The sequence below is a fragment of the Mastacembelus armatus genome, chromosome 22 (assembly GCF_900324485.2).
Source record: "Mastacembelus armatus chromosome 22, fMasArm1.2, whole genome shotgun sequence".
NCBI lineage: Eukaryota > Metazoa > Chordata > Actinopteri > Synbranchiformes > Mastacembelidae > Mastacembelus > Mastacembelus armatus.
The window spans coordinates 10,750,469-10,778,146 of record NC_046654.1 but is presented as its reverse complement, the minus strand read 5'-3'; the positions used below and the strand labels follow the sequence as shown (position 1 = coordinate 10,778,146).

Genomic DNA, 27,678 nt, shown 5'->3' with positions numbered 1-27,678 from the left:
GCTAAACCTGAGGATGCTACCAAGACAAGAAACGAAAAACAAGAAGACTGATGTCAGATTTTTAAGGTGACCGCTAGCCAGGCTAAGGTAGGTGAAGTGGACTAACATGGGGAAATGTGTCAGCTGTTTTCCACATTTACTTTTTTTTGTTTTTGTTTTTGTCTACACAATAATAACAGGACCACTAGATTACAAAGGCAGCTGTGATGTCTGTAAAATCAAATTGCATCTTGTTAATCTTTACTTCGTCTCACATGTACAGTAGATAGCTTCTGGTTTGCAAACAAATGATCACATCATTGCATTTTGTCTTAACAGTGTTCTCCCTTCATAGAAACTGTGCTGACATTTAAAAATATATTCTGTCAGCACCGACAGTATAACTATAACACAGTGTCCACACAATATCGATCATGACTGCCAGGCTAAGCTGCTTATTAGAAGATCTTCAGAGATCTATTTGACCCCCCCCCCCCCCCCCACCCCCCACATCACTGCTCTACCTGCGTCCCTTCTTTAATCCCATGTGGACTTAAAAGAAAAACTGAAAGACAAGAAATATACAATGGCAGTCTTGAGAGTGAAGTTCACCAAGACCAAGAGGGACAAGTTGGCCCAGGTGTTGTGGATCCTCAACTGGGTTTCAGTGGTGACAGGGGCCATCCTCTTCAGCCTGGGGCTCTTTCTCAAGGTGGAGATCAATAGGCGAGAAGAGCTGATGGCTGAGGGGGCCATCCAATATGTGCCCAACATGCTGATTGCCGTGGGCCTCATTGCCTGTGTCATCAACTTCCTCGGTGGGAAGATCTGCTACGACTGCGTGGACACCACCAAGTTCCTGCGCTGGAAGCTGATCATGCTGCCCTACATTATATTCACCTTCTTCTTCACCTTCTGTGTGCTGGTGGGGGCTCTGATGTGTTACAGCATGCGTGGGGAACTGGAGGACTCACTGAACGTGGGACTCACGCAGGCCATGAGGTTCTACAAGGACACAGACATACCAGGACGATGTTTCTTGAAGCGCACTGTGGACTTGCTGCAGATAGAGTTCCACTGCTGTGGCAACAATGACTATAAAGACTGGTTTCAAATCCAGTGGATCAGCAACCGTTATCTAGACAGGTCACGAAAAGAGGTTTTAGAGTAAGTACACACTGCAAAAATTAATGATTAGTATATTCACACTGATGTGAATGTGTGTAACATGTTTTATCCTTACCTGAAAGTTTTTCCTATTTCCTATTATTGTTATATTGAAGCAGTTAAGACATCCTTTCCTGCTACTCATACACTCAAATCATGACAGACTAATAGCTGATCCTATAGCATCAAATCTGTTAACACAGACCCTGAACCTTCTTTTCCCTGCTCTCCAGTCGACTGAGAAGTAATGTGGAGGGGAAGTACCTGATGGACAGAGTCCCATTCAGCTGCTGCAACATAAACTCCCCCCGACCCTGCATCCAGCATCAGATCACCAACAACTCTGCCCATTTCAACTACGAGCACCAGACCGAGGAGCTAAACCTGTGGATGAAAGGCTGTCGGCAGGCGCTGCTGGACTACTACACCCACATCACACACTCCATTGGCCTCACAGTCCTCATCGCCTGGCTGTTTGAGGTGAGGAAGCACAAGCTGCTAAACCCTGCTGCTAAAGGGGAACACTGATTTTACACTACTAGGGCTATGTGTGTAACACACTCAAACCTCCAATTATCAGGAGTTGTGTTGCATTGTGGGAGATGTAGGCACCAGGTTTAAAAGAATGCCTGGAACAACGTGATGATATCTGATTGATATTAATTTTCATCTTCTAAGTCCAACAGTGATACAGGGCTGCAGTATTAAACTACTGCTGTACTCTTTATCACCTTACAATTCCTGACAAGTGATACCCAGGGAAATAAATTGGTGGTTTTGTCTGTCTCAATCAAAATGTCAGACTGCAGCTGCCACTTTGACACAATGATATGGATAATATTTCTACATTAACTCATGTTGACATTGATAGAAAACACTGCTAACACATGGCTATTTAAAGTGTACTCTCTGGCTGTCCTCAACTCAGGTGCATGTTAGTTTCCTTAAAATAGTTGTCACAAAGCTGCAGGTACACATTAAATACAAAATTGCAGCATACTAGATGGAGAATACACACAAAGCTCTACTTCTTTCACTTTTCATATCTGATCCACGTAGTAATGTGGGCCGCTGTCTCTGGTTTCAGCTGTCAGTGCTGACAGGGGTTCGTTACCTCCAGACGTCCCTGGAAAACGTGCTGAAACATGGTGACCCCAACTCTGAGTCTGATGGGTGGCTGCTGGAAAACAGCTTCATTGAAACGGCCCGCACCAATCTGAACATCATCAAAAGCCTCGGCAAGAGCAACCAGATAGACACAGCCAACAACAGAGACCCCAACATTAATGTTTCCTCCACCTCTAAAGCACATTACGGGCCGGACAATGTGCCACCAAAGCAAATTCCTGAAGATAGCTGACCTTTGTTCACACCTCGGTGAAAACAATCACTAGGGACCAACAAGGCCTTTCACCCACACTATTTAAAAAGAGCTGAGGAGTTGGGTCAAGAACTACAACTAAGAAGTACCTTATGTTTTTGTGTGGAAAATTATGAGCAATCTCATATTAATGCATGAACATTTCCTTAAATGGCAGTTCATCTTTTTTTACAGTGCAGATAATGACTTAAACTTTTTACAAACATCTAAAACTTTCCATATATGTTCCTCATTTGTTGATGCAAAAACTATAACATAGCTCACCATAAATTTTCCCTACATCAGAACTGTACTGTGATGGACTGGTGACCTGTCCAGGGTGTACCCCTGCCTTTCGCCCGAAGAGAGCTGGGATAGGCTCCAGCAGATCCCTGTGACCCTAAAAATAAGAATAAGCAGGTACAGATAAGACCAGAACTGTAATTTGCTGTAATATATCATCACCTGTATGCTTTTGTATCAGGTGTCTGTAATAAATTCATACACTTGTCTGCTGTAAAAATGGAGCCAAAATGAACTATGTACTTGAAATATATTAATGTTTGAAGAATCCAACATGGAGATGAGGATCAAGAGCTGAAGTGGCTAAAGCTGACACTTGACTTTGCTTTCAGCTTAGTAAAAAGCACATAGCTAGAAATAACAGGTAACACAGTCAAGCCTTCACCACAATGAATCTAATGTGCCTCAATGATGCCACAATGGTTCAGTTTCAAACATCCTGTGTTGGAGCTCCTCCTTTTATCCAGGTTAACATCTACAGTGGGCACAGAAAGTATTCAGACCCCTTTAAATTTTTCACTCTTTGTGTCATTGCAGCCATTTGCCAAAATCAAAAAAGTTCATTTTATTTCTCATTAATGTACACTCAGCACCCCATCTTGACAGAAAAAAACAGAAATGTAGAAATTTTTGCAAATTTATTAAAAAAGAAAAACCGAAATATCACATGGTCATAAGTATTCAGACCCTTTGCAGTGACACTCATATTTAACTCACATGCTGTCCATTTCTTCTGATCCTCCTTGAGATGGTTCTGCTCCTTCATTGGAGTCCAGCTGTGTTTAATTAAACTGATTGGACTTGATTAGGAAAGGCACACACCTGTCTATATAAGACCTTACAGCTCACAGTGCATGTCAGAGCAAATGAGAATCATGAGGTCGAAGGAACTGTCCAAGGAGCTCAGAGACAGAATTGTGGCAAGGCACAGATCTGGCCAAAGTTACAAAAGAATTTCTGCAGCACTCAAGGTTCCTAAGAGCACAGTGGCCTCCATAATCCTCAAATGGAAAAAGTTTGGGACGACCAGAACTCTTCTTAGACCTGGCTATCCAGCCAAACTGAGCAATCGTGGGAGAAGAGCCTTGGTGAGAGAGGTAAAGAAGAACCCAAAGATCACTGTGGCTGAGCTCCAGAGATGCAGTAGGGAGATGGGAGAAAGTTCCACAAAGTCAACTATCACTGCAGCCCTCCACCAGTCGGGGCTTTATGGCAGAGTGGCCCGACGGAAGCCTCTCCTCATTGCAAGACACGTGAAAGCCCGCATAGAGTTTGCCAAAAAACACATGAAGGATTCCCAGACTTTGAGAAATAAGATTCTCTGGTCTGATGAGACCAAGATTGAACTTTTTGGCGTTAATTCTAAGCGGTATGTGTGGAGAAAACCAGGCACTGCTCATCACCTGCCCAATACAATCCCTACAGTGAAACATGGTGGTGGGAGCATCATGTTGTGGGGGTGTTTTTCAGCTGCAGGGACAGGACAACTGGTTGCAATTGAAGGAAAGATGAATGCGGCCAAGTACAGAGATATCCTGGAAGAAAACCTCTTCCAGAGTGCTCAGGACCTCAGACTGGGCCAAAGGTTCACCTTTCAACAGGACAATGACCCTAAGCACACAGCTAAAATAACAAAGGAGTGGCTTCGGAACAACTCTGTGACCGTTCTTGACTGGCCCAGCCAGAGCCCTGACCTATACCCAATTGAGCATCTCTGGAGAGACCTGAAAATGGCTGTCCACCAACGTTCACCATCCAACCTGACAGAACTGGAGAGGATCCCCAAATCCAGGTGTGAAAAACTTGTTGCATCATTCCCAAGAAGACTCATGGCTGTACTAGCTCAAAAGGGTGCTTCTACTCAATACTGAGCACAGGGTCTGAATACTTATGACCATGTGATATTTCAGTTTTTCTTTTTTTAATAAATTTGCAAAAATTTCTACATTTCTGTTTTTTTCTGTCAAGATGGGGTGCTGAGTGTACATTAATGAGAAATAAAACAAATTTTTTTGATTTTGGCAAATGGCTGCAGTGACACAAAGAGTGAAAAATTTAAAGGGGTCTGAATACTTTCCGTACCCACTGTACATCTCGGGTATTATAAATTGCAACAGCACAGGCACAGTCCATTTGTAGATAGGCTTGTGTCTTTATTTTCACAGCCTGGAAGTCATGTAGTTCTGTCAAACACAAAATGGAAGAAAGGATACACTAACACAGTGTTTCCTGAAAAGGCTGGGAATTACTGGAGTAACTGAAAAGATATACTACCTTTGATTTGTTTCCCAATAAAATGTACATTTCTTTCTTAAATAGAATATATAGATACTTAAATTAATTTTTCATAAGTGAATAAACACCATATGCTGAAATATCACTCACCACTTTACAATGGACCCGTCAATAAGTTTTGATCAGTACAATACCTAGTACTTTAACAGCTCTGTTCCACTCATTACATTATTTGGCCTAATCAAAATAGCAAAATATGGCTGAAAAATTCTGATAAGTTGATGTGGTGCCAAATTGGTTGTCATTATCTATATCAGATAAAGAAAACAGGTTACTGTATACTTCTCTTAGAGTACTTAATCTGTTCTGAAAAGAATGTGCACTCAAATGTCTTAGCCAATCAATATATATGCAAACATGACAATAAGATATGACTCCCATCATTTGACCCACTTACATAATTAATAGGAAAAAGCAAAAATGTGCAGGATGTCTTATTATACTGAAACATTTCCAACTAAATGTATCTTGAAATGGCATAATTCAACATTTTAACTCATGACAATTTCTAGCACAAACAAATAATGCAGAAAATTCACAGCATTACTGAGGAGAGAAATTAAATACGTAAAAACCGATAACAGAAACATATTAGTGTGTATCTAATGTTTGTCTTTATTTGAATGAGCCTCTTTGAAACTAACATTACTCTAGGAGAAACTTAAAACAAGGCGACTTGGGTTTGCTGATAACCATCACCCTTTATTATTATTCCTCCTCCTCTTTCACTGTCCCACCTCTTTGGACTCCAGCAGGGATGTCATCAGGGAGGCATGTGCTGCTCAGGTCTCCTTTGATTGCTGGAGGGGTGTTTGCTTTGTGTGTGTGTGTCTGTGTGTGTGTAGACGTGCGTGCTACAGGAGCATGAGAACAGACTGCACTCTATGGCTGTGCTTTTATTCCCCCAAGCACCACAGCTGCAGCAATCATCACAACATCTGCCACTCAAAGGCAAACATGACGTTGACCACCTCCAGGCTGCGGGCGATTTCTTCCAGGATGCAGTGCTGTTGCCACAGCTGGTTCAGCTTCCTGTAGCGCTCCGGGCAAAGGTGCAGTGGATTGCCCCTTCTAGAAAGGAAATCACATAAGGTCTAACTGAATTAAGGGTTTGTCCAAGAGAATACAAAATGCATTTAAGGCAATATTATATGTACTTTATGACCACTGCTATGTAACTTATATGGTTCTGGGTTTTTTGTTTTGGTTTGTTTTTATATTGGTGGAAGAAATAATTCAATGTAATGACAAGGATTCTTACCCAAGGTGAGGATCAGTCTCCCCATAATCATCCAGGTACGGAGCAGGGTATGTGCTTCCTCTGGTCTTGCTAGCCATCAGTACAATTTCACACTCCCTTATCCTGTAAACAAAATCAATCATAACCTATACAGCACATTTCATAGAACAAATAATAATCAAGTCAAAGGCAAAAAGTTATGGAGAAACTTTAGAGATGAAAATAATATATATCTTGTCTGACCTGAGGAACATACCCACACCAGCACCGCAGGTAGCGGCGTGGGCGGTGCAAGCTCCCACATCTTCCCCATCCAGCTGGCTGAGACAGCAGGAGCTCTGAGAACACAGCATGGCCCCACAGAACAGGCACAGAGTAGGGTGCTTCCTCTCATCATCTGTAGACTTGGGACACCTGAGGACAAAGTACAGAGGGTATAAGAGGGCTGAACATCTACAGCTAATTTTACATTAAAAGATGGTGAATGAAAGTTGACTGAAATTTGTCTTTTTACTGAAAATGGCTGGCTTGATTGAGGAGAGCACTGTAATCCTCAGGAAGATCAATCAAGCGATTCCTTCTCCTGGGGTATCTGGAGAAAGAATTTATTGACAAATTATAAGTAGATGTTTTTTCTTTTTACAAAACAAAAGTGATGCTGAATTATTGCAAAGTCTACCTGACTATCTGGGTTTTGCTGTTCAGGGCTTTGGTTATAGCTGGGTTCCCACACCACCTAAAAATGAATTGTCATAAAATTGCTCACCCCTAAAGCAAATAGTGAAAGATCATCAAACACACTGACCTTAGCTTAATATTTATCTCTTACCTCTGCAGCAGTGGCGTAACAGTGTCTCTGTGATCCTGGAAGAGTTGGAACACATTGCAGGGGAGTGACAAGTAACTGCATAGTGCCTCCATCTGTCCTTGAGAGGTAACTGCAGATCCAACAGATCCAAACATAAGCCCAAATGCGTGAACCATCATGATAAATGATATGATAGAAACCTCCAGTTTGACCCACCAGAAGTATGAAAAAGCTCCTCTGGAGGATGCACTCCTGTAAGGCAATTGAAAAAAAGAGCAGTGCAGCGCAGGAAAGGTTCAATTCCTCTCTTCACTCTTTCTGCCACAGAACTGCCGGACACATCTGGAATCAGCCTGATGAGCAAACCACAGAACAGTCGAACACACAAGCTGAAAAGAGTCAACATTACTGCATACATCTCAGGGCATGCAGCATGGAAAAGGCAGTGACTGTAGGAAACAGGGAGCACTGTCTGCCTCTCCTGAGTGAGCATCTGGCTCTATTTTAAACAGGCAAGGTCAGTTCCTGTCGAGCTTGATTATGAAGCACACTAAAGAAAAATGACGGTTCCACTGTGCCTGCTACATCAAATTTCCACCACACTATCTGAAAGAAATGTTCTGAAGACTCAATCTCTACATAAAAGATTATAAAACCAGAAAATCTTTACTGTTTGCTGCATGTTGCTGTCTATGACAAAAATTCTTTGTCACACTAAACTTTAGCTTAGCTCTACCTAATGCACAATAACGGATTAAAAAAAAAAAAAAATTACAATAATTTCAATGTCAAATGTCAATATTAAAAAGATTAGAAACTGCTTAATAACATCCATTACAAACATTTGTACCTTCTGGTGTGTTGTGACACTGTAGCGTACAGCTCTGCTGCTGCTCTCGCCTCCTCTGTCTCCTCTCCACCCATCACTGAAGGAAAATCTAGGCAGAAATTCCATCATTCAAAAATCTTGCTTGTTACTATCTAGCATTCAGTAGCGATTCTGTAAATAGTCTATATCGGTTCTGTTAGACCACACTGTGTTGTTGAGGTTTTCACTGTTTGTACCTGTGCAGGAGAGGAGCACCTGCAGCACATGAGCCATGGTGACCAGATGCAACATGTGCAGGTGGTTGTAGGCAGAGCTGACAGCAGACGGTTGCAAGTCCACGGTCTCCTCCTGATACAGCGAAGGTACAGACAACACCAACCCCACCTGACACACACACACATTAACAAAGTGTGTTCACACAAATTCTGACTGGTCCATACATTTAAATAGAAGGTTTTAATTAGAAGAACCACTTTGATCAAGAGTCATTTTTATAAGGACAAGCATAGATGGAATTTATAGAAAATAAGTTGATATAATCTCAAGAGGAAGGAGAAGTGGTTTCCCTCATGGGAGACCTACCAAAAGATGGACAAAGTCCACCTCCAGAATAGAAGGGGTGTTTTTCCTGCTCATCACTGGTATCAAGACTGGGAAGAGACAAAGACAATTTTATAGTTACACACAACTGTCAAAATAAATGTGATGTATTGAATATGCTTGGATGAACCACGTACCCCCCAGCATGTCTGTAAAGTGCCTCTGAATAACAGCGTGAGAGCTCTTAAGCCTCTGGGATGCTGAAAACTGAACTATTGCCTTCAGACCTACAAGCTAAAACAGAAAAGAATTTCACAAAACTAGTATTTAACAGCATTAAACCCAATCCTGTGCTAAACAATGAGTATTCACTATGTGGTATCTCACCTGTCTGTTTTGTAAGGACCCAAAGAGTGGCTTGTTCTCTTCCTGCAATATGTTTTCTGTGAAGACATACAGAAGGGTATTTTGAGAATAACAAAAGGAAACAAAGGGGCAGAGGAAGTTAAAAATAGCAGATCTTACCTATGGCCTGAATAGTGAAGGCACATGTGTTCCAGGCCATGAGGGGCACACGTGGGCACAGCTCATTGGGTGCTGTCTGCAGTCCCACTCTGTGGACTGTGGTGGCACACACGACCAGCATTTCCACTATGCTGTCTGAGAACCGTCTTCTAAAAACAAAACAGCAGCACAGATTTCAGACCACTGAGCTCCAGGAAACATAGACACCTAAGTAATAGTGAAGGAGCTGTCAGTTTCACTCACGGCTCTTGTACGCCATAGCTGAGAATGGATCTGAAGTCTGGCTGGCCCTCTACACACAGTCCTGTGCCCCCGTCACTGCTTTCTGTGTTGCAATCTCCATGACAGAGAGAGAGAAAATCATCACTTATGTCTTGTGACATCAAAGAAACCTCTTGCAGCTGCTAATTAAAACTCTTCCTGCAGTTGCTTTACAGAAAATACCCTCCATCTAATAAAGCTACTTACAGCTTAAACTGCAGTTTTGAGTTTACAGGATTCACACTATTTTTGGACATTCTCCTCAAAATCTCTTCTTACCATTATCCTGAGTGACTGACTTGAGCCCTTTAATCCTGGCAGAGAGGATCTGGATCCAGCGAGGCAGAGTCAAATGCTGTCCAATTATCTCTGCATTTTCACTGCAAACAGAGGACAAAAACTAAAATGACCTTTGTCCATTTGTACATCCAACAGACCACCTGTAGAGGATGAACAGACTCACTAGTTAAATGTCAGTGGCTCCAAGGGGATGAGAGGGACAACAGTATTGCACAGAGACTTGCACAGGGGACACAGGTATTCCCCATTTTCCAGGTCGATGATCAACTCAGCATGGAGTCGGTTCCTTGTAGTATTCTGGACTGCCTCGAAATATCTGACAGATGACAGATGATAATACCTAAATATCCATACCATCTTCTGGTGCACTACATACAGTGTACGAGGACTATTATCTGAATAATATTACATTTCATTGGCACAAGTGTCCAAATTTGTTTGTGGAAAGACTTACTTCTGCCAACATGTGGCATGCATGACGTGCCCACAGCTGCCAGTGTGGGTCCCCATTGTCAGTTCAGGAGGCATGAACAGAGGATATAATGTCCCTGTCCCTTTAAATGATACATACAATGAAAATATTAGTCAAAGGAGCCTGAGTCTCATTTTTACCCATAAAACTGCAGCAGCCGGAGGCTAAATGATCAGATCTTTGAAAGGAGACTGACCAGCTGCTCTGTTGGTCGGTAGCTTTCCTCTGCACTGTGTAAGCACTGTGGATCTCTGGACGCACGCAGTCAGGACCATGGCTGGACCCCGAGCCACCACTTCCTGCTCCTCTTGGCAAAGGATGCAGGTCAGGACCTCCCTTTCAGCTGGAGTGGACCCTCTGTGGGGCCCAACGGCTACACGCTGATCCTTCTCCTCCATGTCACAGCTGGTGGGAAAAACATAACCCAACGTAGAATTAACTGAGGTCATTTGATGTAGACTGAAAAACACACCGTACATGGTGTTTTTGGAAGGTCTCCGCTCACCTATTAGCAGACGCGACAGGTTCACCCTGCATTCCGCTTTCTGGCATGTTGTCATACAGCATCTTGTTTGACTCAATGAAGTTCTTCTGCATTGCTGACATTTGAGCCATAATCTTCTGCCTGTGGAGTTTGGCTGCCTCTGCCTTCCTTTTCCGCTCTGCTTTCTCTTTATCCTGAGCACTCTGGACAAACCAAAAACAACCCAGAGAGGAAGATTTATCAATGTGAAGAAGGCACACAGTGCAGTTGTTTAAACACAGAGGAGTCTGCTTCAGTAGTATACTGAAAATGGAATGGTTAACCCTAATAATATTTTTTAGAGCTAATGAATAGCTGAATTGAATTGAATTGAATATGATTGACAACTGGCTGTTAGTAAATGGGTTTTTTTTTTTTTTGTTTTGTTTTTTTTACCTCTTCTGGCTTGCTTGTTTCCATACTCATAGACGCTGTTGGACTGGACTTCTCTCTAAGGCACTTGACAATCTCAAACATCTAGAAAAAAATATATCAATATTAAATGTGTAGCTGGACAGTGTAGCTGAAAAAAAAATCTAGCGGTCCAGAAAGTGGGTAATGTTTAATAGTATCTTCAACAATAATGCACAAAGAAAACTGACTAAATAACTTACCTGTAGAAGCCATTTGACCATGTCTTTTTGAGCTTCAAGAGAAGGAAGACCTTTAATTTTAGACAACAAGAGGAACACTGAGCATCCTTGTTCTGATCCGATTCCTGAAAGCCCAGAAGAGACATTGAGGTCACAAAGAAAAAAAAAAAAAAATCACTTAACCCAACAACTACATCCTTGGAGAATTATGATGCACAGCAATTCAAAAAAGTCTTCAGTGGATTTCACTCACTGCGAGCCTTAAGGCTGAAATCAAAGGTCACTTCATCCACAGTGCTGTCCTCAAGCTGAGTTTTCTCTTCAATCAATGCCTGGCCTATCAAATGCAGAGCCTGTGAAGTAGGAGGATACATGTCATTTAAAAATCAATTGTTAATTTACAACATAGTAGATTCTGTGATGATACATAAATGTAATACATACCCGCTGGATCATGCCTTCTGTCCAATGTGTCGCACGGTCCTCTGCAGCTCCCTCCAGGACGAGTCTCAGGATGTGGATGATTATGTCACAGCAGAGCACACGCACTATGCTTGAAAAGGCTGGGCAGAAGGCTGGGGGCACTGGAGGACGAAGAGCTGAACACATACATTAACAGAAGGAATGTTAGCAGAGCTGATCCAATATCAGCTATGGCAACAAAAGCTGTCACATCTAAAGAGCTACAAAGAGACTCGTGCAGAGCAAAGTCACTGTTCACCTTTATCATTGCCCTCGTGGGTCCTCCTCTTCTTCTGAGACTCTTCTGCCTGTGGGGAAAAAATAAGAATGGACTGAGGGACATTCAAAAGAAATCATTTTGACATAAAACTGGTGATGAGATTGTTACCTTGCTATGCTGGGATCTTGAATAATGGTAGAAAAAAGGGTTAAACTCTACTAGACGTTCTTTTTTTACTTCATATAACCCATGCCCTGATACTCCTGGTTTTCTAAAAACAGAGGCAGAATTTACAGATTAAAGCCGCTTAAAATAAATATTAAAAGTTAAACATTTTACAGTTTTTACATACTTGAAGGTGGCAACTTTGGTAATTACTGACTCCAGGCCTGTTTCATGGCTTTCCTACGAAAAAAAACAAAAAAGTTTGTAACAGGACTTACTGAACAGACAAGATTCATTTTATCATTTAGAGATGTGGTGCTATTATACGCTGCGTCTTACATTATCTGGGAGGCCTTTGACCAGGCTACTGTGAGCCATGGGTTCAATGCATAGGAGGTGGATAACCTCCCTCATGGTCACATCCTCTTTGGTCACCTGACTGAGCCCAGGGACATAGCGCTCACCTGGAAACACAACATTGATCAGATGCCATAATATCCTTCATTAATCAACCAAGTAACTTCTTAAGCTTGGTTAGTAGAATGTGAGACTGCACCAGTGATGACAATCAGGAGGTACAGCATCTCTTCTATCAGACGATTCCACTGTACCAATTCATCCTGTAAATCCAGTTGCATTTCATTAACATAATAAGTAGAAAGTAGAATAAAGGTTGCACAAGTTTTTTTTTCTTGAGCGATTATTGGTGGCTTACCTGGTCTTTGCTTGAACAGCTTCCATTAAAGTAGTCAAAGAGCTCGAATCTCAACAAGATCAGCATCAGGAAGTCATTGGGGTGCATTTTGGAAGCAGCTATCTGTAAACAGTTTGTGGGAAGGGACATATGTCACCACACTGAGTAAACACAAAAGGTAAATAGAAAGACAATGAGAACAGGTTTATGTTTGCCACCAACCTGAAGCATGAGAATGTCCTTATCATACATCTCCTCCCTGCATTTTACATCCTGATAGTAGTAGACCTGATCATATGAGTCCACAGTTAATTTACTGGTAAATTTTTATTGAAGACATCACAATTTTTATTAAAGACATCTCAACTGGGGGCATACAGAATGAAAAAAGTACATTGAACATGCAAAAAGTATGCAGCATACCTGGCTGACTAAAGAAAGCCCATTTCTTCGCCACATTTCTGCTGAGACCTGTGCTGCCAGCACCACAGAGCGTAAAGGATATTCTGCCAGCTGGGCATAGTCATAGCTAACCTGTAACAGGCACACTCCGGCTAATCACTCAACAAATACAATGACAAAATAAATAGCTGCTTGCTAACTCACTAACAGCAATAGTGAATAAGTGCATCAATAGTTTTCTCATATTACTTACAGCATTGTCCAGATGTTGGATTGCCCCTGTTTTGCAGAGAAGTACATACAAGCCTAGGGATCACAATGTACAGAGATGTGAGTTTACAGTTTATAAAGGAAAAACATAAATGCATTGCTGACACTGAGTATTAGCTCTGATACCAGCGAGTAGCCTAGAGATGGGTAGATGTATGCTGACAGGCTCCTGAGACACTTTGTATGGACGAACATGGAGGATGTGCTTGCACATGTAGTAGTCAGTGGCCTCCCTATGGAAGGGCTGGTTATTGCATTGCATCAGGACTTTGTGGCACTCTTTAAATGCAAGAAGCAAGATCTCATCCTGTAGGAAAAGACATGAGCAATGACTATATAACTTTATGCTGTCTTCTTTGCTTGTGAGAGGACTTTATAGTCCCCATAGTTGCATTGTGGTATGATGATAAATTCATTCAACAACTCACATCAGATGAACACCAGTCCTGAAACATAGCAAGAATGTGACGGAGCTGGATCTGAAGTGAAAAGCCAGCTTCCCATTCTGGCTCTACCACAATGTGTTGGCCAAACTGGCGCTTCACCTCCTCCATACCCTGATAAAGAAAATGAAACACTGATTTAATATCTGGTTTGTCAAGTTACGATAACCTGATGTAATAGTCCTGCTATTAGATGCTATCAAAAATAGATCAGGGTTGAGCTAATTATTACCTGCATACATTTGAGAAAACCAAGAAAGACTCTGAACCCTTCTAGGAACTGTCTCCGCAGCTCCTCAGTCCATACTGAGGGTTTACTGATCAGAATATATCTACAACAGACACAAGTAATAATTTAGAGCAAAACCAAAAGCAGGTTGGAAACAAATTTTGTTAACTTTGTTGCCTTTTTAAATCACCTGAGGTCATGGAAGATGACCTGGATGCGACTGAACTTTTCTGAGTTGTATCCCAGGAAGACAAACTGATTATCCTTCAGATGTTCACGCATCAGATCCAAGACTGTATCAACTATCACCTTAATGACATTGCCCTCTTCAATCAACTGCCTGGCCTGGAATAAGCCCAGAAATAGGATAGAGATTTTAAAGGAAGTTTAATATTAACAATATGCCACAATACCTACAGAGACATTATTACTAGAGACAACACTTACCAGTGTAGGTACAGTGAAGATCTGAACAGACAACGCAGTGATGGATATACTTCTCTCATGGTCGTCATTGATGAAGTCCTTCTGCAGCCTTTTATAGTGCTGAAAAGAGAAAACGAAGCATGTATTTAAGCAAATTAAAGAACTGCTAAAAAAGAAATTCAAAACATTCTGCTTCTTTACCTTTGTAAACTGGATTGCAAAAAGCCTCTTGAATTCTGTCTCCATTAGCATGGTACAGAAAATCAGTTCATGTACTATCTTGCGAGCTCCTTCAGAAAACAAGAATAAATCCTGTTAGCCTCATTAAAAATAAATAAATAAAAATCAAGCTGAGTTTAAGCTACACCTCTGTGTAAAAATCAAGATGAGATCTACTTGCCTTTGTACATCATGGCATCATGCAGCATGAGTCTACTGATGAGACAAGGGCGGTCCCTATCTGTGTTTGGCTCTAGTGCCACCTGGCAGAAGGCCTGTCTGAAGCCAGCTGCACAAGATACATATAGGATCCCAGTCAGCTGACAGACAACTGTTCATTTACTATAGAGCTGTGAGCTGTAGAACAATGTAAATATGGTGAGTTGGGTGTATGGTATGGAAAAAAAGGTGGGAGCACCTGAGTAACTGATGATCTTTTGGAACCAGGCGCCAAGGCGAAGAGCAAAAGTTTGATGCGCCATTACTGCTGCATGAATGATCTCCACACGTAGTGGCTGCAGAGAAATGTGCTCGGAATTGGACTGCAACACAGCAGTGAAAGAGTTAAAGTTCACTGAGACATGTAAAACTGAACAATACAGATCTCAGGCTCAAGAATATCATTGTAAATTTCTAAAGAGGTGCCAGATCAACGGTTGAGGCTTACCTTGATAAGGTCGTGCGCTATCTGACATGAAGACAGTGTTCCTCTCTTCACTGCACGCCGACCCTGTGCATCAGTCAGCAATAAAACACAATAAATATGCAACAGAATAATCTGCATTTGACAGGATCAGTGGAATTATAGAAGCTGATTCAAATGAGTTTCTTGTTTATGTTAATGTACAGGAAAGTAAAAGACAAAGTACCTCCTTGTCGATAAGTGCTGTGTGTGTCTGTGCTTCAGCCTGATCACAGTTAACAGAACGTTGTAGTGTGTAGATCACTTGGTCATAGGAGTGGTGCTCATCATTGTACAGTACACAGTAGTGTGCATTGTCTGTCCGTCTGCATGGAGGGAGAAAGAAACTATCAAAGTTAAACTGAGCGTTTTGCATATGGAATTAGCCATTTACATGTGATCAGTCAGGCCGTACTGGGGCTGGAGTTCAGCTGGTAGCTCAAAGTTCTGCTCCCACACCAAGAAATCTGTGAAGTAGGGCAGTAGTATCCGGAACAGCTTCTCAGTGCGTTCATAGAGCTCAGGCTCCAACATACACTCATCCTGCACAAAAAAGAGCACATGACCCAAATATCTTAACACTCTTAAGATGTCTTGCTCCAACAATAACATACCAAAACCTTTTAGTCTTCAAATTAGCAGAAACATCTTGTGACAAAAATTGTCAATTTAAAGTGACATCAACATAGAAATTGGAGAACTTCAATGAATACATTTCTTCTTAAGTGCTGCTTCTTAAGGTGTTTTTCCTAACCGTAACTTTCCAACTTAAGAACAGTAAAATATTTATTAAAAATATGCAAATAAGAAAATGAAGCTATTGTGCAATGGAAAAAAAATGCTGTAATTTCCTATGTTAGACAGTGACTCTATAACCTGAACTGTTCTCAATAGTTTGACTAATAAACAGTGATTTTAACATAAAATCCCCTGAGAACAAACATTTTGCATAGCTAAGTATTTCAAACTAAACAAGAGTGAGTCTGTGTGTTTATGTAAGTCTCAAATTCATACCACTGTGTGAGAGGAAGCAGCAGGATCTGTCATAGTCTAAGCAAAAAGAAGCCTTAAACAGTACAGTGGGTTGCCAGGTTCAGTGTTCACTGTGGTCGTCATGTGATGTGTCACTGTTTGTTAAGTAGAGGATCCCATCCGGTGCAGAAAAAACAAAGTAGCCTGCCTGATTGCTGCCAGCAATGATTCTTAATAGAAGCACCTGCTGTTTACGGAAAAAGGCAGAGAGCTATCAAGCTGTACATCTGCTCAAAGCCCCTGAGTGTGATTTTATCAGAGAAAAGCCATCTGATCAAACACTGATCAGCAAAGGCAGGCCTGACAAAGAACCAATCATCCCAGCAGCAGTTTGTAGAAGCTGTAATCTGAATGCATTCGTTTTAATTTTAGGAGGATTTAAGCAGCTACACAAAGCCTGCTCTCCCACAGTCTCACCCAAAACTGTTTTATACCATGTTATTTTCACTCAGTCATCCTCTCTTAACCTAGTTATAAATTTTCTCAGTTGATGTAGGCCAACAAAGTGCTTTTCTTTCTCATTTCCGGAGCCAAAGGCACAGCCAAGAGAGCAGCATCCAGGACTACGATGGGAAAATAAGCATCCTAAGGGTTCACTGACACAGAATGGGACAATTACGCTCCTCCCACAACTTTCTTCCCATTCTATTATGTAACTCACCGTTACCATGGCAGTAGGCGCCCCTGGGTCGTGTTTGGAGCAATAGGGGCCGATCTTCCAGGCTTCTACATCCCCACAGTCGCAGAAGCCCCCTCCTGCTGACGCGTGCATCTGGGAAAAAAAATGGCACATATTGTCCGTCAGTGAGAGCAACACACACACACACACACACACACACACACACACACACACACACACACACACACACACACACACACACACACACACACACACACACACACACACACACACACACACACACACACACACACACAGCTGCTTTGTGAAACACAGAGGGTGCAACGTTAAAGGCCAGATGGAAGACCTAAGACCTAATATTAATTAGTATTAAGAGTATTAATCGAACATAGATTTAGTTCTTCTAAAGGTATGCAGTTTGGTTTTTTTCTAAAGTTCAACAGAATAACAGAGGCATAACAGCACACTGCGCACAGGAAAGAATGACTAAGATAAGTGACTGGCAAGGGAAGGAAAATGATGCTTCAGCATCTGTGAGCTTACATAGGCATATTAAAAATTAAAACATAAAAAATGTACATATATTTATATTAGTGCCTACCTTGTAACGATGGCTTTTGTGAACACTATCCTGAAAACAGTCCATGCACAGGACACAAGTGGGATCAATTGCACAATCTCTGCAATAAGTTAAAAACAATCTGTTACTTGATTGAGCAAACATCTTACAAAAGTGTATTATTGCAGGGTGAAAACATGCCACTGAGTTTGAACTACATGTCAAGCTCCTCCCATATTAACCATTTTTTAGTGCAATGTAAACATCCAAAGTGAAAACATGATGTGTACATTAACTTTATTGGTTTGTTGTCTATCAATCTACTAATGTGTCTAAATACAGCAGGTTTGTTATCTCGTTTGTAGAGAATGACTACTGCAATACACAACTGATTTTTTTTTTCCTAACTTCATGAATATAACAGGATTTTCTTACGTCACTCATGCTGACATAAAACAAATAGTGAAAGCTTTGGGTAGGAAACTGAGAAAACCTATTGCAAAAACTGATGGATGAACAAAGCATCTGTGTGAGTGAGACTGCATTTCATTCCAGTCCACTGAAGGAGTGGCCTATATTGAAACTTGGAACAGCTAGCTCATTAATTTTTAACACTTAGCCTAACTGAAAAAGTAGTCCTTAATGAGTATGATTGACGGTGTAATAGTTTCTTTATTACAGCAGATCAGAGGTCTATTCAGACCTGCAAGAGTAGACAGTCTCCCCCTCTTTGAACACACGTCCACAGAGCTGAGAGGAGGTGCTGCCCTGCTTGAGCTTTTCCAGACCCTGCTGAGGGTCTTCTCCAAACAGGAAACACTCCAGAGGGTGAAGCAGCTGACTCTGCGTGAGCTCCTCTTCCTCCTGAGGGCTTAATTCTTTCTTCAAGCAGAAGATCTGCGGTACCTGCTCCTTCAGGTACTGAAGCACCTCCGCCCTGCTGTCTGAAGCCTCCAGCCATTGCTGCAGGACAACCAAGAAGAGCAATCTTTGTTTTGCAATGACTCAAATCTGTTCCCACCTGATCACACATGTAATATCCACTTTGTGTAGTTCTACTATTTAGCAAAGATGTATGTTGTTTTATCTTTAGAAATCTGCAGCGGGGACAGACAGATGACAAACAGCTTTGTATCTTGTCTTTTGACACTTGCTGCTTTTTTATTGCCATCTGTATATTATATTAAACACTATGGCACAGCCCACAATAAAAAAAATTAAAAAAAAAAAAGAGTAACTTTGGTTACCACTAAAAACAAATCCAATCAGTGACTGGAAAGTGACAGCTGGCAATTCAACACTTTGATAAAAAACCTAGTTATGACACTCATACACCTTTACATATAAAACAGCAGAACCAGTGGACCTAGACAATATTTCCTTCTTTGAACAACCTGATGAGGGAGCTGAAGCACATTATATCGTTTTGAATGATATAAAAGGTTTTTACTGTAGTATTCTATTCTGTAGTGGCTCTTTTGCTACACATCTGTATTTCTCTGTTTTGTAATCTCAACAGCCAAACTAGGTCATTAGATGGTTGGATGGGAACAATAATACTGTTTATGTTAAGAGCAGGCAGTTACACACTGTAGTTTAACACTGTATATGGAAACTTACGCTAGAAATCAAAATTTAATAAAGCGCATCTCCCACAAACTATGCAGGTCTATATCATTTCTGGGTTTTCTTACAATGCGTCTTGTCAATTTACCTGCGATTGTCAATCCACTGATAGTGAAAGTAACAATATGAAATCGTTATAAGCCACTTTCATTTTCGACAAAGGTTGATAAGTAACAAAAAGCCCACAGATGTGTGATGTCCGAGGAGTTGAAAGACTCAAAATGCTCCACATCTCATACTGAACAAAAGCGGCCACCAAAATACCAAAAGACAGAGATTAACTACGGAGAATGCTGCTGTATGTTTGCCGAGTATGTTGTTACTCCCAGTCTTGACCCCACAGCCAAGTGAAAAACAGAAAAATACTGCTCCCTCTGCAGAGACATTTTAGCCGCTAAGGTAGCTGTTAGCCAGCACAGGAGCTAACTACGACTGCTAGCTTGCTAAGTATGCTATCGTCTCACTGCGTGGTCAAACCGCATTGGACACCAAAACCAACACGATGTACCTCAATGTGCTGTGTCTGAGTCTCAGTAACCACTGTCAGCTGTGTTAGTAGTCTGAATATCATACCTCACTGAGATCCAGCGCATCTAGCGATTCCTTACCCTCCGCCATATTCCATTTGCCGTAAAAGAGGAGGTGTCGCTAGGAGACAGCCCCACTCGTTATCAAGCCTTTTGCGACGCTATTACATCATAGTCGTACAGGTGTAGTCAAGCGTCACACCTTAGGTTGAGTTTAATTAAAACTGACAATTATTTCGCCTTATAACATGTCGCTGGTGAAAATAAGCATTTAATAAACAAATAAAGGAGGAGGAGAGGAGAGGAGAGGAGCGGAGCTGAGCTGAGCTCATTGCACTGATGGAGATTCCTCAGGCAGTCTAGGTCTCTAGCAGCATAACTAAGGGATGGTTCAGTGTCACATGAACCAGCCTTAAGCATAAGTTTAGAGTGTCTGCCTCCTGAACCCAGACTGGGACCTGGTTCCACAGGAAAATCTGCCTAACTCGCCCTCTGGTGGTAGTCTCTTAGTTCTTACGTGCTTTGACAATTATTCGGCTATTGAGACCACTGTATTATTAGTGTTATTAATATTATTTCGCTAGTCATCAAATGTCTGTGTCTGTTTGTGTCCCAAACAGCCAGGGATTTAACTGAAAAGGAAGATCTAAATGAATATAAATCTGTCAATGGAAATTTGAATGGAGGTGGTGTAGGGACCCAGCCACTAGAGGGCGCTAGTGGGGATTATCTCTCCATGGTGATGAATGCAGCGGGGCTAGAGGTCATAGTTGAATGTTTGACAGAAATCTAAATATGGACTCCATATTTCATGAGAAAGTAGGTAAAAACGTTGAACTTAAACCATTTGGCAGCGAGTAATTCGTCGTGTTTATCCAGAAAGCCGTGTACCTTACGGCAGCCATTTGTTTAGCGGCGCTACGGGGCCGGTGCTAAGAGGTTTGTGGTGGTGTTAGTCAGTATTGTTGTCCACACAGCTACATGCTAAATGCACCTGCTAGGCAGAAATTAGATGAAAAGTTTGCAGCAGTGACACCGCAGGGAGCTTTGCAGCAGCCACAAGCATGTTGCTTCAGTCAAGTTAGTGGACGAACCGGTTGGGCATCGCTATAAAGAGCTAATAACTGTAGTTCAGCGTGTTGTTAACGTAAGCTAACTGTATGTAGCTCTGTTGTCGTGAGGACAGAGCAAATATAGCTAGACCTTAAAGTCCATAACGATGACTTAGAAAACTAAGTTACATTAGAAGTTTCATTGGTTTCCTTTATTTGTAGCAAGAGGGCTCCCTGTGCGCGCAGCACTGTCTCAACAACCTCCTGCAGGGTGAGTACTTCACCCCTGTGGATCTGTCCTCCATTGCGCACCAGCTTGATGAAGAGGAGAGGATGAGGATGGCCGAGGGTGGTATGGCCAGCGAGGAGTACCGGACCTTTTTACAGGCGAGGAGTCAAATAACGTGAATATTGGCGCAGCAGTTTATTTATATATGTTGTTACCAAACAGCTTAATGACTGTGTGTTATGTGGATGTGTTTTTAGCAGCCATCTGGGAACATGGATGACAGTGGGTTCTTTTCCATTCAAGTGAGTTGAGGAGAGTCAGTATTTGTTGTTACTCTATGACATATCAATGACAGCTATCAGGCGGTTAACTTCATTTATTTGTCATCTAATTTTTCTAGGTCATTAGCAATGCTCTAAGTGTGTGGGGCCTGGAGCTAATTCTCTTCAACAGTCGCGAGTACCAGAGCCTGATGATAAATCCAATGTAAAGTTTCTTTAAGGATATTTTGTGTGAGGTCTTCACCTGTATTTTCAGAAATAGTGTGAAATTTGTGACAGCTTTTCCTACTTTCAGAAATGAGAAGGCCTTCATTTGCAATTACAAGGAGCACTGGTTTACTATACGCAAACTTGGCCAACAGGTATGAAATATTTCTCTTCACAAACAATTTGAATACACCTTAATTACTAAAAAACACTGATTTGTTTCCATTGCAGTGGTTTAACCTGAATTCACTGTTGACTGGACCAGAGTTGATATCAGACACTTATCTGGCCCTTTTCCTTGCACAGTTACAACAAGAAGGTGTGGTAAAATTACCTTAAAAACCTTTATTTACAGTGTGATTAGATGTTGTGCCACACGAAAGATTATAACAATTGGATTTGTACAGGCTATTCCATATTTGTGATTCGGGGAAACCTCCCGGAGTGTGAAGCAGAACAAATTCTTGGGATCATGAGAGTGCAGCAGCAGCAGCGACCCAGGCTCATTGGAGAGGATGAAGCCCAGACCAGTGCAGGGCATGTACTTTATGTGAAGACTGTAAATTACTCAAAATGGGCATCTTAATTTATGTTTGAACAAAAAACTTTTGCCTTACAGCAGGTCGGCAGCTCGGAGTCAGACAGAGATGGGCTTTGGTGTGGAGGATGAGGTTGTGGATGAAGATGAAGAGCTGAAGAGAGCCCTGGCACTCAGCAGACAGGACATAGATGTGGAAGATGAAGAGGCTGATCTTCGCAGGGCCATACAGCTCAGCATGCAAGGTAAATGATGTCATTCAAAGGTTTTAAAATATTCTGTAGCTATTTCATCCAGATTAATTTTAAACTTTAACCAGGCCTACACATGGATCAATGACTCAGTTTTCTGCTTTTAGAAATTATATATCAGAGTTATGGTAAAAACATCTTTTTAAAACATTTTTAGGAGCAGTGATGAGCAACAAGTCCACAGACTGTGAAGTAGAAAATGTGAAATCAGGGAGCCAGCAAGCAGGGAGTGCAGGAGGACCAAGAGAAAGCCAGAATGAGATGCTTACAGCCGAGGAACTGCGGAAGAAGAGACAAGCCTACTTTGATCGGTAGTTTGAACTTTATGTCTACTAGCCCACTATACAGAGATTTGATACAATATTCTAACCATATATTAGCAGTTCATAAATGTGCCCTTATTGATAATTATAATGGTTGTATTTTGAGGCCACAGTTTGTAATGCTGTATTTACGTTAACTGTTTGTATTCATGGATTTTACATACATCCACTTCAATGAGTACATGGATTGTGATACACATCCACTCTGACTCTGACTACTTAGGCAGCAGCAACAGGCTCAATGTAACATTCCTCAACAGGCAGACACAAAATCGACAGGTGAGCCCTTTTTTAATATAAATGTAATGTAGATGACTTACCATAAAAGACACCAAACACAATAACTTGTGTGTACTTGGTCTCTTCCTTCTTCTAGGATCGGTAAACACTGGCTCTAAGGAGGACCAACAACCAAAGCCCAGCCAGTGACTTTGTAAAAGGTTTGCCGGTGTTTACCAGCTGCCTGAATTGGCAACCCCATACAGGGGTAGCTTTGCTCCTTCCTCTAACCTATTGCACATGCGAACATAACGACGGTCAGAAGGCTGAAACGTTTCCTCTGGTTAGTTCGCTGACAGGCTATGGAGAAGAGAACAATGGCAAAGAAAAGGCAGCAGTTAGACTAATCTATCTCAGTGAGGTACTGAGGCTGGGAAAAGGGTGACCACAGAACTTATGATGCAGTTAAATTCAAGTTTGCGATTGCCTTTGTACCATGGCGCCTTCTATTTCTATTGTATACTGTTTTTTATTCTTGTTTTTCTTTTGGAAGAGATGGAAAATAATCTTCAGCATAAAAGTGGTGTGTTTACTTGTCTGAGGTTGAAAACAGAGAGAGATGAGTGTTCTGTAAAAGCCATAAGAGACCAATGTTTAGACCACAGATAACTTCACAGGCAATGACAGAACCTCACACCTTTCTAATGGGTTTGCAGGATGGAAAATGTGATTTCCACACCCACCCCACCAGAACACCAGTGTAGTTTTGAAATCATGTCTTGTTGCAGTGTACAGAAACATCTTTTAGCCAGCAGCACTAACGTGTAGCCCATTTATTCCTGACATCATTATTCGCCATTCAACTTGGCAAATGTCTAACAATGAATTCCTAAGGCATTTAGACAACATATTTTTGATATTGTGACTTTATTACCCTTTAAGCGTACTAGTAGCCATAATGAATTTAAGATTATCCACTACACAAACACTTAACGAAAGATTGATGTGTCCATTTTGAATGGACAGTAAACAAAATATTAATATAGAACTAGTCATTGAATATATTGATATTTTTCATATTTTGTCCAAAATCTGTTGGAAATTGGGGAACAAGGAAGCTGTCTGTAAACACCATGAATATACAGCTATGGTCACTTAATACCAAATATGCTCATGACGTGCATCCAGCCTACTTTGTATATGACTTCATCTGTTGTTTCTCTTCATCAGTATTTGTTACAAACCATTAAGGAAATACATTATAAAGAAAGACTTAAAAGTATAAGTGTAACTTTCATACCCCTACACAAACAGTTGACAGTTTTACACTCATATATTACAGCTCTTGAAATAATGTTTAATTGCCTTGATTTGAATTATCATGTATTTCAATAATAGAGAAACATTGTGCACATTAGTTATACAAAGATCATTTGCACTGAGGTTGCCATGGGTTAAAGCTATGGAGGCCACTGGCTGATTGGTGACTTGTGGAAATAACAGTGAAAATAGTGAGAATGAATAGTGTTTGTTATTTAACCTGATCATTTGTATTATTAAAAACCCAAAGAAAGAAACAAAGGATCAAAATGTTCATTCATTTTGAAGAGTTTATTGTTTTCTGTGTTTCATTCTGTGACTTATGTTAAATGTCCCTTACTTTTCCTCATCAAGCTTCTGTTCAGTCCTGAAAACTAAGACCTGGTTAAAACGCACTAGCTTCATGCACGTTATAGCATTAAACCTGTTACATTTGTTGACATGCTATCTGTCAGCAATGATTGTTCAGCATGGATTTATCTTGATTTCTTTACAAAAGTATTGAACATCATGTGACCCTGTCTTTTTATGCTGACAGACATCCAGGAAGATTCCGTTGTTTCATTATTGCTGTTTTGTTCCTTTGGGTCAATTTTTTTTCTCTTTTTTACATTTAAAATGCACATGTGTAAGAGTATAAAATGTTGGTAGCTGGGTTTTATCATAACATTGTTTTCACTCTACATTTTTACAATAAGTACTAACATATTTTCTATTTCACCACAGCACTTTTTTTTTTTTATTTAATGCATTAGCTCTTGTTCCTGGATTAAAGAGACATTCACTTCTCTTCAAGTTTGTTGTGTCGTGTTTATTTCTTGTAATGTCGAGGTTTATCAGTGGTTATTGACGGTTCTTGTGACACCCTGTCTGGAAAAGTGGCCCTGGATGTTCACAAAACAGCTCTGACTCCATTTGAATCAACAAAACAGGTCGTGGTTAATATGTAACATTAAGAGCACACTTGCACTTTGATTCCCCAAATAATAGGTGGATGTTTCAGATGTATCATTGCCCAAGCTGAATGGTACGTATTGCAGTTCATTTTTTGGAAAAGTGTATTTCAATCACAACTATTGCATTTTCAGTTTTAGTTTATTGTAGTGGTTTAGGTGCGGCTATACATTTGAAAAATTTAATCTTTTACATGTTTATGTAAATTGTTTCGTTTAATTTTACTTTCACTGTTTTAATGTGCCTTGTGCTTTTTTTTACTATATATATCTTTTGACATCTTCTTGTCTCTTTGTTTCAGGTTATGCATCCAAACCTCCCGAAACCAAAACTTTTGATACACAAAACAAAGATGGGATTTATTTTGGTCCTAACCTTCATGTGCTTCCTCAGTTGTGTCCAAGCAAAACATCCAAGTGCCACCGTCTCAGATCTTGCCTTCAAAAATATGGACTTTGCCATGAACCTTTACAGAAAAATATCCAGTTACCATGATGATAACATATTTTTTTCACCTCTGAGCATCTCTACCAGTTTTGCTGCTCTCTTAATGGGTTCTGCTGGTGTCACACTTGAGGAATTACTCAAGGGACTCAACCTGGAGCAGCTGGAGAGGGCTGAGCAGCCACAACTTATCCCACAACTCTTTCAACTCCTTCATGAGAACATCACAGGAAATGGATCACTGAAATTGGACCAAGGCATGGCCCTGTTTATGAACCGAAATTTTGTGGCGCAGAAGAAATTTGAAGATCAGATCAAGACGTTTTTTGATGCTGACCTCAAAACTATAGACTTTGCAGACAAAAAGGGGAGTATCAGGTTCATCAATGAGTACATCATGCAAAAGACCAATGGCAAAGTGACAGAGATGATTTCCTCCCTGGATTCAATGACACAGCTCATGTTAATCAGCACAATTTTCTTCCAGGGTAAGCATTGTCGTATATTTTAAAACTCCCAGTTGTATTTTGACATCTGACCTGTGGCCTATGTGCAATTCAACCTGTTCCCCACAGGAGCCTGGCAGATGCCTTTCAATCCCAATTTCACTACCAGTGCATCCTTCTACATTGACAACTATAATGTGGTGCAAGTTCAGATGATGTTTAAGGAGGATAAGTTCTACGTGATGGAAGATGTTCCCCTTGGAGCCAAAGTGCTGAAGCTACCATACCAGGAAGGTGTTTCCATGCTTATCCTGCTGCCCAACAAAGGCATAGACTACACTGTCATTGACGATGAGATCACCGCTGAGAAGTTCCTCAGCTGGGTGAAAAAGCTGCAAAAAACGTAAGTGCATAAAAACTTTTTATGCATAAAATTGTAATGTTTACACCCAGCTGTAAGGGTAGTATTTATTTAGCGTTTTTATTATCATATTAGCATCTTTATTCTGTTGTATTGTAGGTATTATTGTGAACCACAGTGATTTCCTTTCTCTGAAATGATCCACCCAACGTGCAAATCATCATTACACAGCCTCCACTATACTTAATAGCAACAGATAACAAGTGGGTGTGCTCTATATGAAATGTCATCTCTTGTTCATAGCAAACTCGAAGTCAACTTGCCCAAATTCAAGTTGGCGCAGTCGTACTCCCTGCACAATCTTCTACCAGACATGGGCATGGCAAGCATCTTCAGTAATGCTGCCAATTTTACGAGGCTGAGTAAGGAGAAAGCCATCAAAGTGTCAGAGGTTAGTTTTCAATTTCACCATACATACAACAACGTGCTTTCAGAATTCAAACTTTAAATGATGGTCTGTATTTCTACTGTCAAATCAGGTGCTGCACAAGGCTATGATTGAGGTGGATGAGATAGGGACCACAGCAGCAGCTGCCACAACCAGTGGCATTACTCCATTTTCCTTACCCAAGACCTTTATCATCAACAGACCGTTTTTCTTCTTCATATACCACGAAGACACAAACTGTCTGCTGTTCATGGGGAGGGTGATTGACCCAACCGGCAACTAGCAGTACTACATGTCACAGTGCTGTAGACATTGTGTTTATTCAGGTTCCTCAAAAGATAATTTGATGTATTTTTTAAATCTCAGATTTGGTTTGAAGATATTTTGGTCTGTTTTGTACAACACCCCCGCCCACCTCACACCTCACACACACACACACACATATATGCGGGTCAAATAAATAATGAGTTTACACTGATGTGCCTTTCTGTGTGAATAAATCAGCAACATGTCATTGTGTATTCAACTGTAAAAGCTTAGTGTTCACACTCAGTATTAGGAAAATAGACAGCCACAGTAATTATTACTTTTTATCTCACGAAATGAATTAATTTCTAATTTCGTAATCGCAGTCACTTTATAAAGTGGTATAATGTGTCTATAGGTTATAACTGGCTAAAAAAAAAAAAAACTCTTTCACAATTACTTATTCATAATAACCTGCAGATGACTTCACAGAAAATGAGTTCAGGACTCTTTGTAATAGGTTTATTACCATGTAGAGCAGCAGAAATCTGAGTTTGTTTCCCTTTAT

General features: G+C 40.9%; 4 protein-coding genes across 8 annotated transcripts; 3 read left to right on the top strand and 1 right to left on the bottom strand.

The window, feature by feature from the left end:
- The first annotated feature begins 509 nt into the window (after positions 1-509).
- On the top strand, positions 510-2,506 carry LOC113128853 (photoreceptor outer segment membrane glycoprotein 2-like). Its single transcript, XM_026304456.1, has 3 exons — positions 510-1,146; positions 1,380-1,626; positions 2,234-2,506. The coding sequence occupies exons 1-3, from the start codon at positions 566-568 to the stop codon at positions 2,504-2,506; spliced, it is 1,101 nt and encodes a 366-aa protein (XP_026160241.1). The 5' UTR covers positions 510-565.
- A 2,431-nt stretch (positions 2,507-4,937) lies between these two features.
- On the bottom strand, positions 4,938-19,889 carry ubr1 (ubiquitin protein ligase E3 component n-recognin 1). 3 transcript variants are annotated; one of them, XM_026304052.1, is made up of 47 exons: positions 19,838-19,889; positions 18,342-18,601; positions 17,681-17,759; positions 17,101-17,211; positions 15,823-15,950; positions 15,595-15,733; positions 15,393-15,455; positions 15,144-15,267; positions 14,907-15,014; positions 14,708-14,796; positions 14,528-14,626; positions 14,271-14,425; positions 14,084-14,183; positions 13,837-13,965; positions 13,535-13,715; positions 13,392-13,444; positions 13,160-13,270; positions 12,959-13,024; positions 12,758-12,859; positions 12,599-12,662; positions 12,382-12,506; positions 12,230-12,282; positions 12,046-12,148; positions 11,917-11,965; positions 11,640-11,794; positions 11,449-11,548; positions 11,217-11,320; positions 10,999-11,079; positions 10,585-10,766; positions 10,276-10,484; positions 10,062-10,161; positions 9,771-9,923; positions 9,587-9,687; positions 9,290-9,383; positions 9,047-9,195; positions 8,909-8,964; positions 8,719-8,815; positions 8,564-8,631; positions 8,218-8,365; positions 8,003-8,090; positions 7,369-7,505; positions 7,174-7,282; positions 7,024-7,080; positions 6,859-6,936; positions 6,588-6,758; positions 6,366-6,467; positions 4,938-6,175 (listed from the first exon to the last, which is right to left on the bottom strand). In XM_026304052.1, exons 1-47 carry the CDS (start codon positions 19,880-19,882, stop codon positions 6,034-6,036), a joined length of 5,217 nt encoding a protein of 1,738 aa, XP_026159837.1. In that variant the 5' UTR covers positions 19,883-19,889; the 3' UTR covers positions 4,938-6,033. The 3 variants fall into 3 exon arrangements, with proteins under 3 accessions (XP_026159837.1, XP_026159829.1, XP_026159846.1); XM_026304044.1 differs by having other exon boundaries at positions 14,528-14,796; XM_026304061.1 differs by lacking the exon at positions 13,160-13,270 and having other exon boundaries at positions 14,528-14,796.
- Positions 19,890-20,529: 640 nt separating this feature from the next.
- Positions 20,530-25,006, top strand: atxn3 (ataxin 3). Of its 3 annotated transcripts, none has more exons than XM_026309150.1 (11): positions 20,530-20,610; positions 21,066-21,230; positions 21,330-21,374; positions 21,473-21,558; positions 21,649-21,715; positions 21,792-21,879; positions 21,968-22,097; positions 22,180-22,343; positions 22,507-22,660; positions 22,896-22,951; positions 23,049-25,006. In XM_026309150.1, exons 1-11 carry the CDS (start codon positions 20,566-20,568, stop codon positions 23,099-23,101), a joined length of 1,053 nt encoding a protein of 350 aa, XP_026164935.1. In that variant the 5' UTR covers positions 20,530-20,565; the 3' UTR covers positions 23,102-25,006. The 3 variants fall into 3 exon arrangements, with proteins under 3 accessions (XP_026164935.1, XP_026164953.1, XP_026164944.1); XM_026309168.1 differs by having other exon boundaries at positions 20,562-20,614; XM_026309159.1 differs by having other exon boundaries at positions 20,566-20,610; positions 22,183-22,343.
- Positions 25,007-25,471: 465 nt separating this feature from the next.
- Positions 25,472-27,300, top strand: serpina10b (serpin peptidase inhibitor, clade A (alpha-1 antiproteinase, antitrypsin), member 10b). Its single transcript, XM_026306300.1, has 4 exons — positions 25,472-26,097; positions 26,185-26,458; positions 26,720-26,867; positions 26,956-27,300. Exons 1-4 carry the CDS (start codon positions 25,518-25,520, stop codon positions 27,145-27,147), a joined length of 1,194 nt encoding a protein of 397 aa, XP_026162085.1. The 5' UTR covers positions 25,472-25,517; the 3' UTR covers positions 27,148-27,300.
- Positions 27,301-27,678: the final 378 nt, after the last annotated feature.

Bases quoted from the DNA above. Each gene is read 5' to 3' on its own strand.
- LOC113128853 (XM_026304456.1), top strand. From the start codon at position 566: ATGGCAGTCTTGAGAGTGAAGTTCACCAAGACCAAGAGGGACAAGTTG. The intron at 1,147-1,379 runs GTAAGTACACAC...CCTGCTCTCCAG, and splicing joins TCACGAAAAGAGGTTTTAGA to TCGACTGAGAAGTAATGTGG. The intron at 1,627-2,233 runs GTGAGGAAGCAC...CTCTGGTTTCAG, and splicing joins TCATCGCCTGGCTGTTTGAG to CTGTCAGTGCTGACAGGGGT.
- ubr1 (XM_026304044.1), bottom strand. From the start codon at position 19,882: ATGGCGGAGGGTAAGGAATCGCTAGATGCGCTGGATCTCAGTGAG. The intron at 18,602-19,837 runs GTATGATATTCA...GTTGTCCTGCAG, and splicing joins ATGCGCTGGATCTCAGTGAG to CAATGGCTGGAGGCTTCAGA. The intron at 11,795-11,916 runs GTGAACAGTGAC...GTATGTGTTCAG, and splicing joins CCACGAGGGCAATGATAAAG to CTCTTCGTCCTCCAGTGCCC.
- atxn3 (XM_026309150.1), top strand. From the start codon at position 20,566: ATGTTTGACAGAAATCTAAATATGGACTCCATATTTCATGAGAAA. The intron at 21,375-21,472 runs GTGAGTTGAGGA...TAATTTTTCTAG, and splicing joins GTGGGTTCTTTTCCATTCAA to GTCATTAGCAATGCTCTAAG. The intron at 21,880-21,967 runs GTGTGGTAAAAT...GGATTTGTACAG, and splicing joins TGCACAGTTACAACAAGAAG to GCTATTCCATATTTGTGATT.
- serpina10b (XM_026306300.1), top strand. From the start codon at position 25,518: ATGGGATTTATTTTGGTCCTAACCTTCATGTGCTTCCTCAGTTGTGTC. The intron at 26,459-26,719 runs GTAAGTGCATAA...TCTTGTTCATAG, and splicing joins GTGAAAAAGCTGCAAAAAAC to CAAACTCGAAGTCAACTTGC. The intron at 26,868-26,955 runs GTTAGTTTTCAA...CTGTCAAATCAG, and splicing joins AAGCCATCAAAGTGTCAGAG to GTGCTGCACAAGGCTATGAT.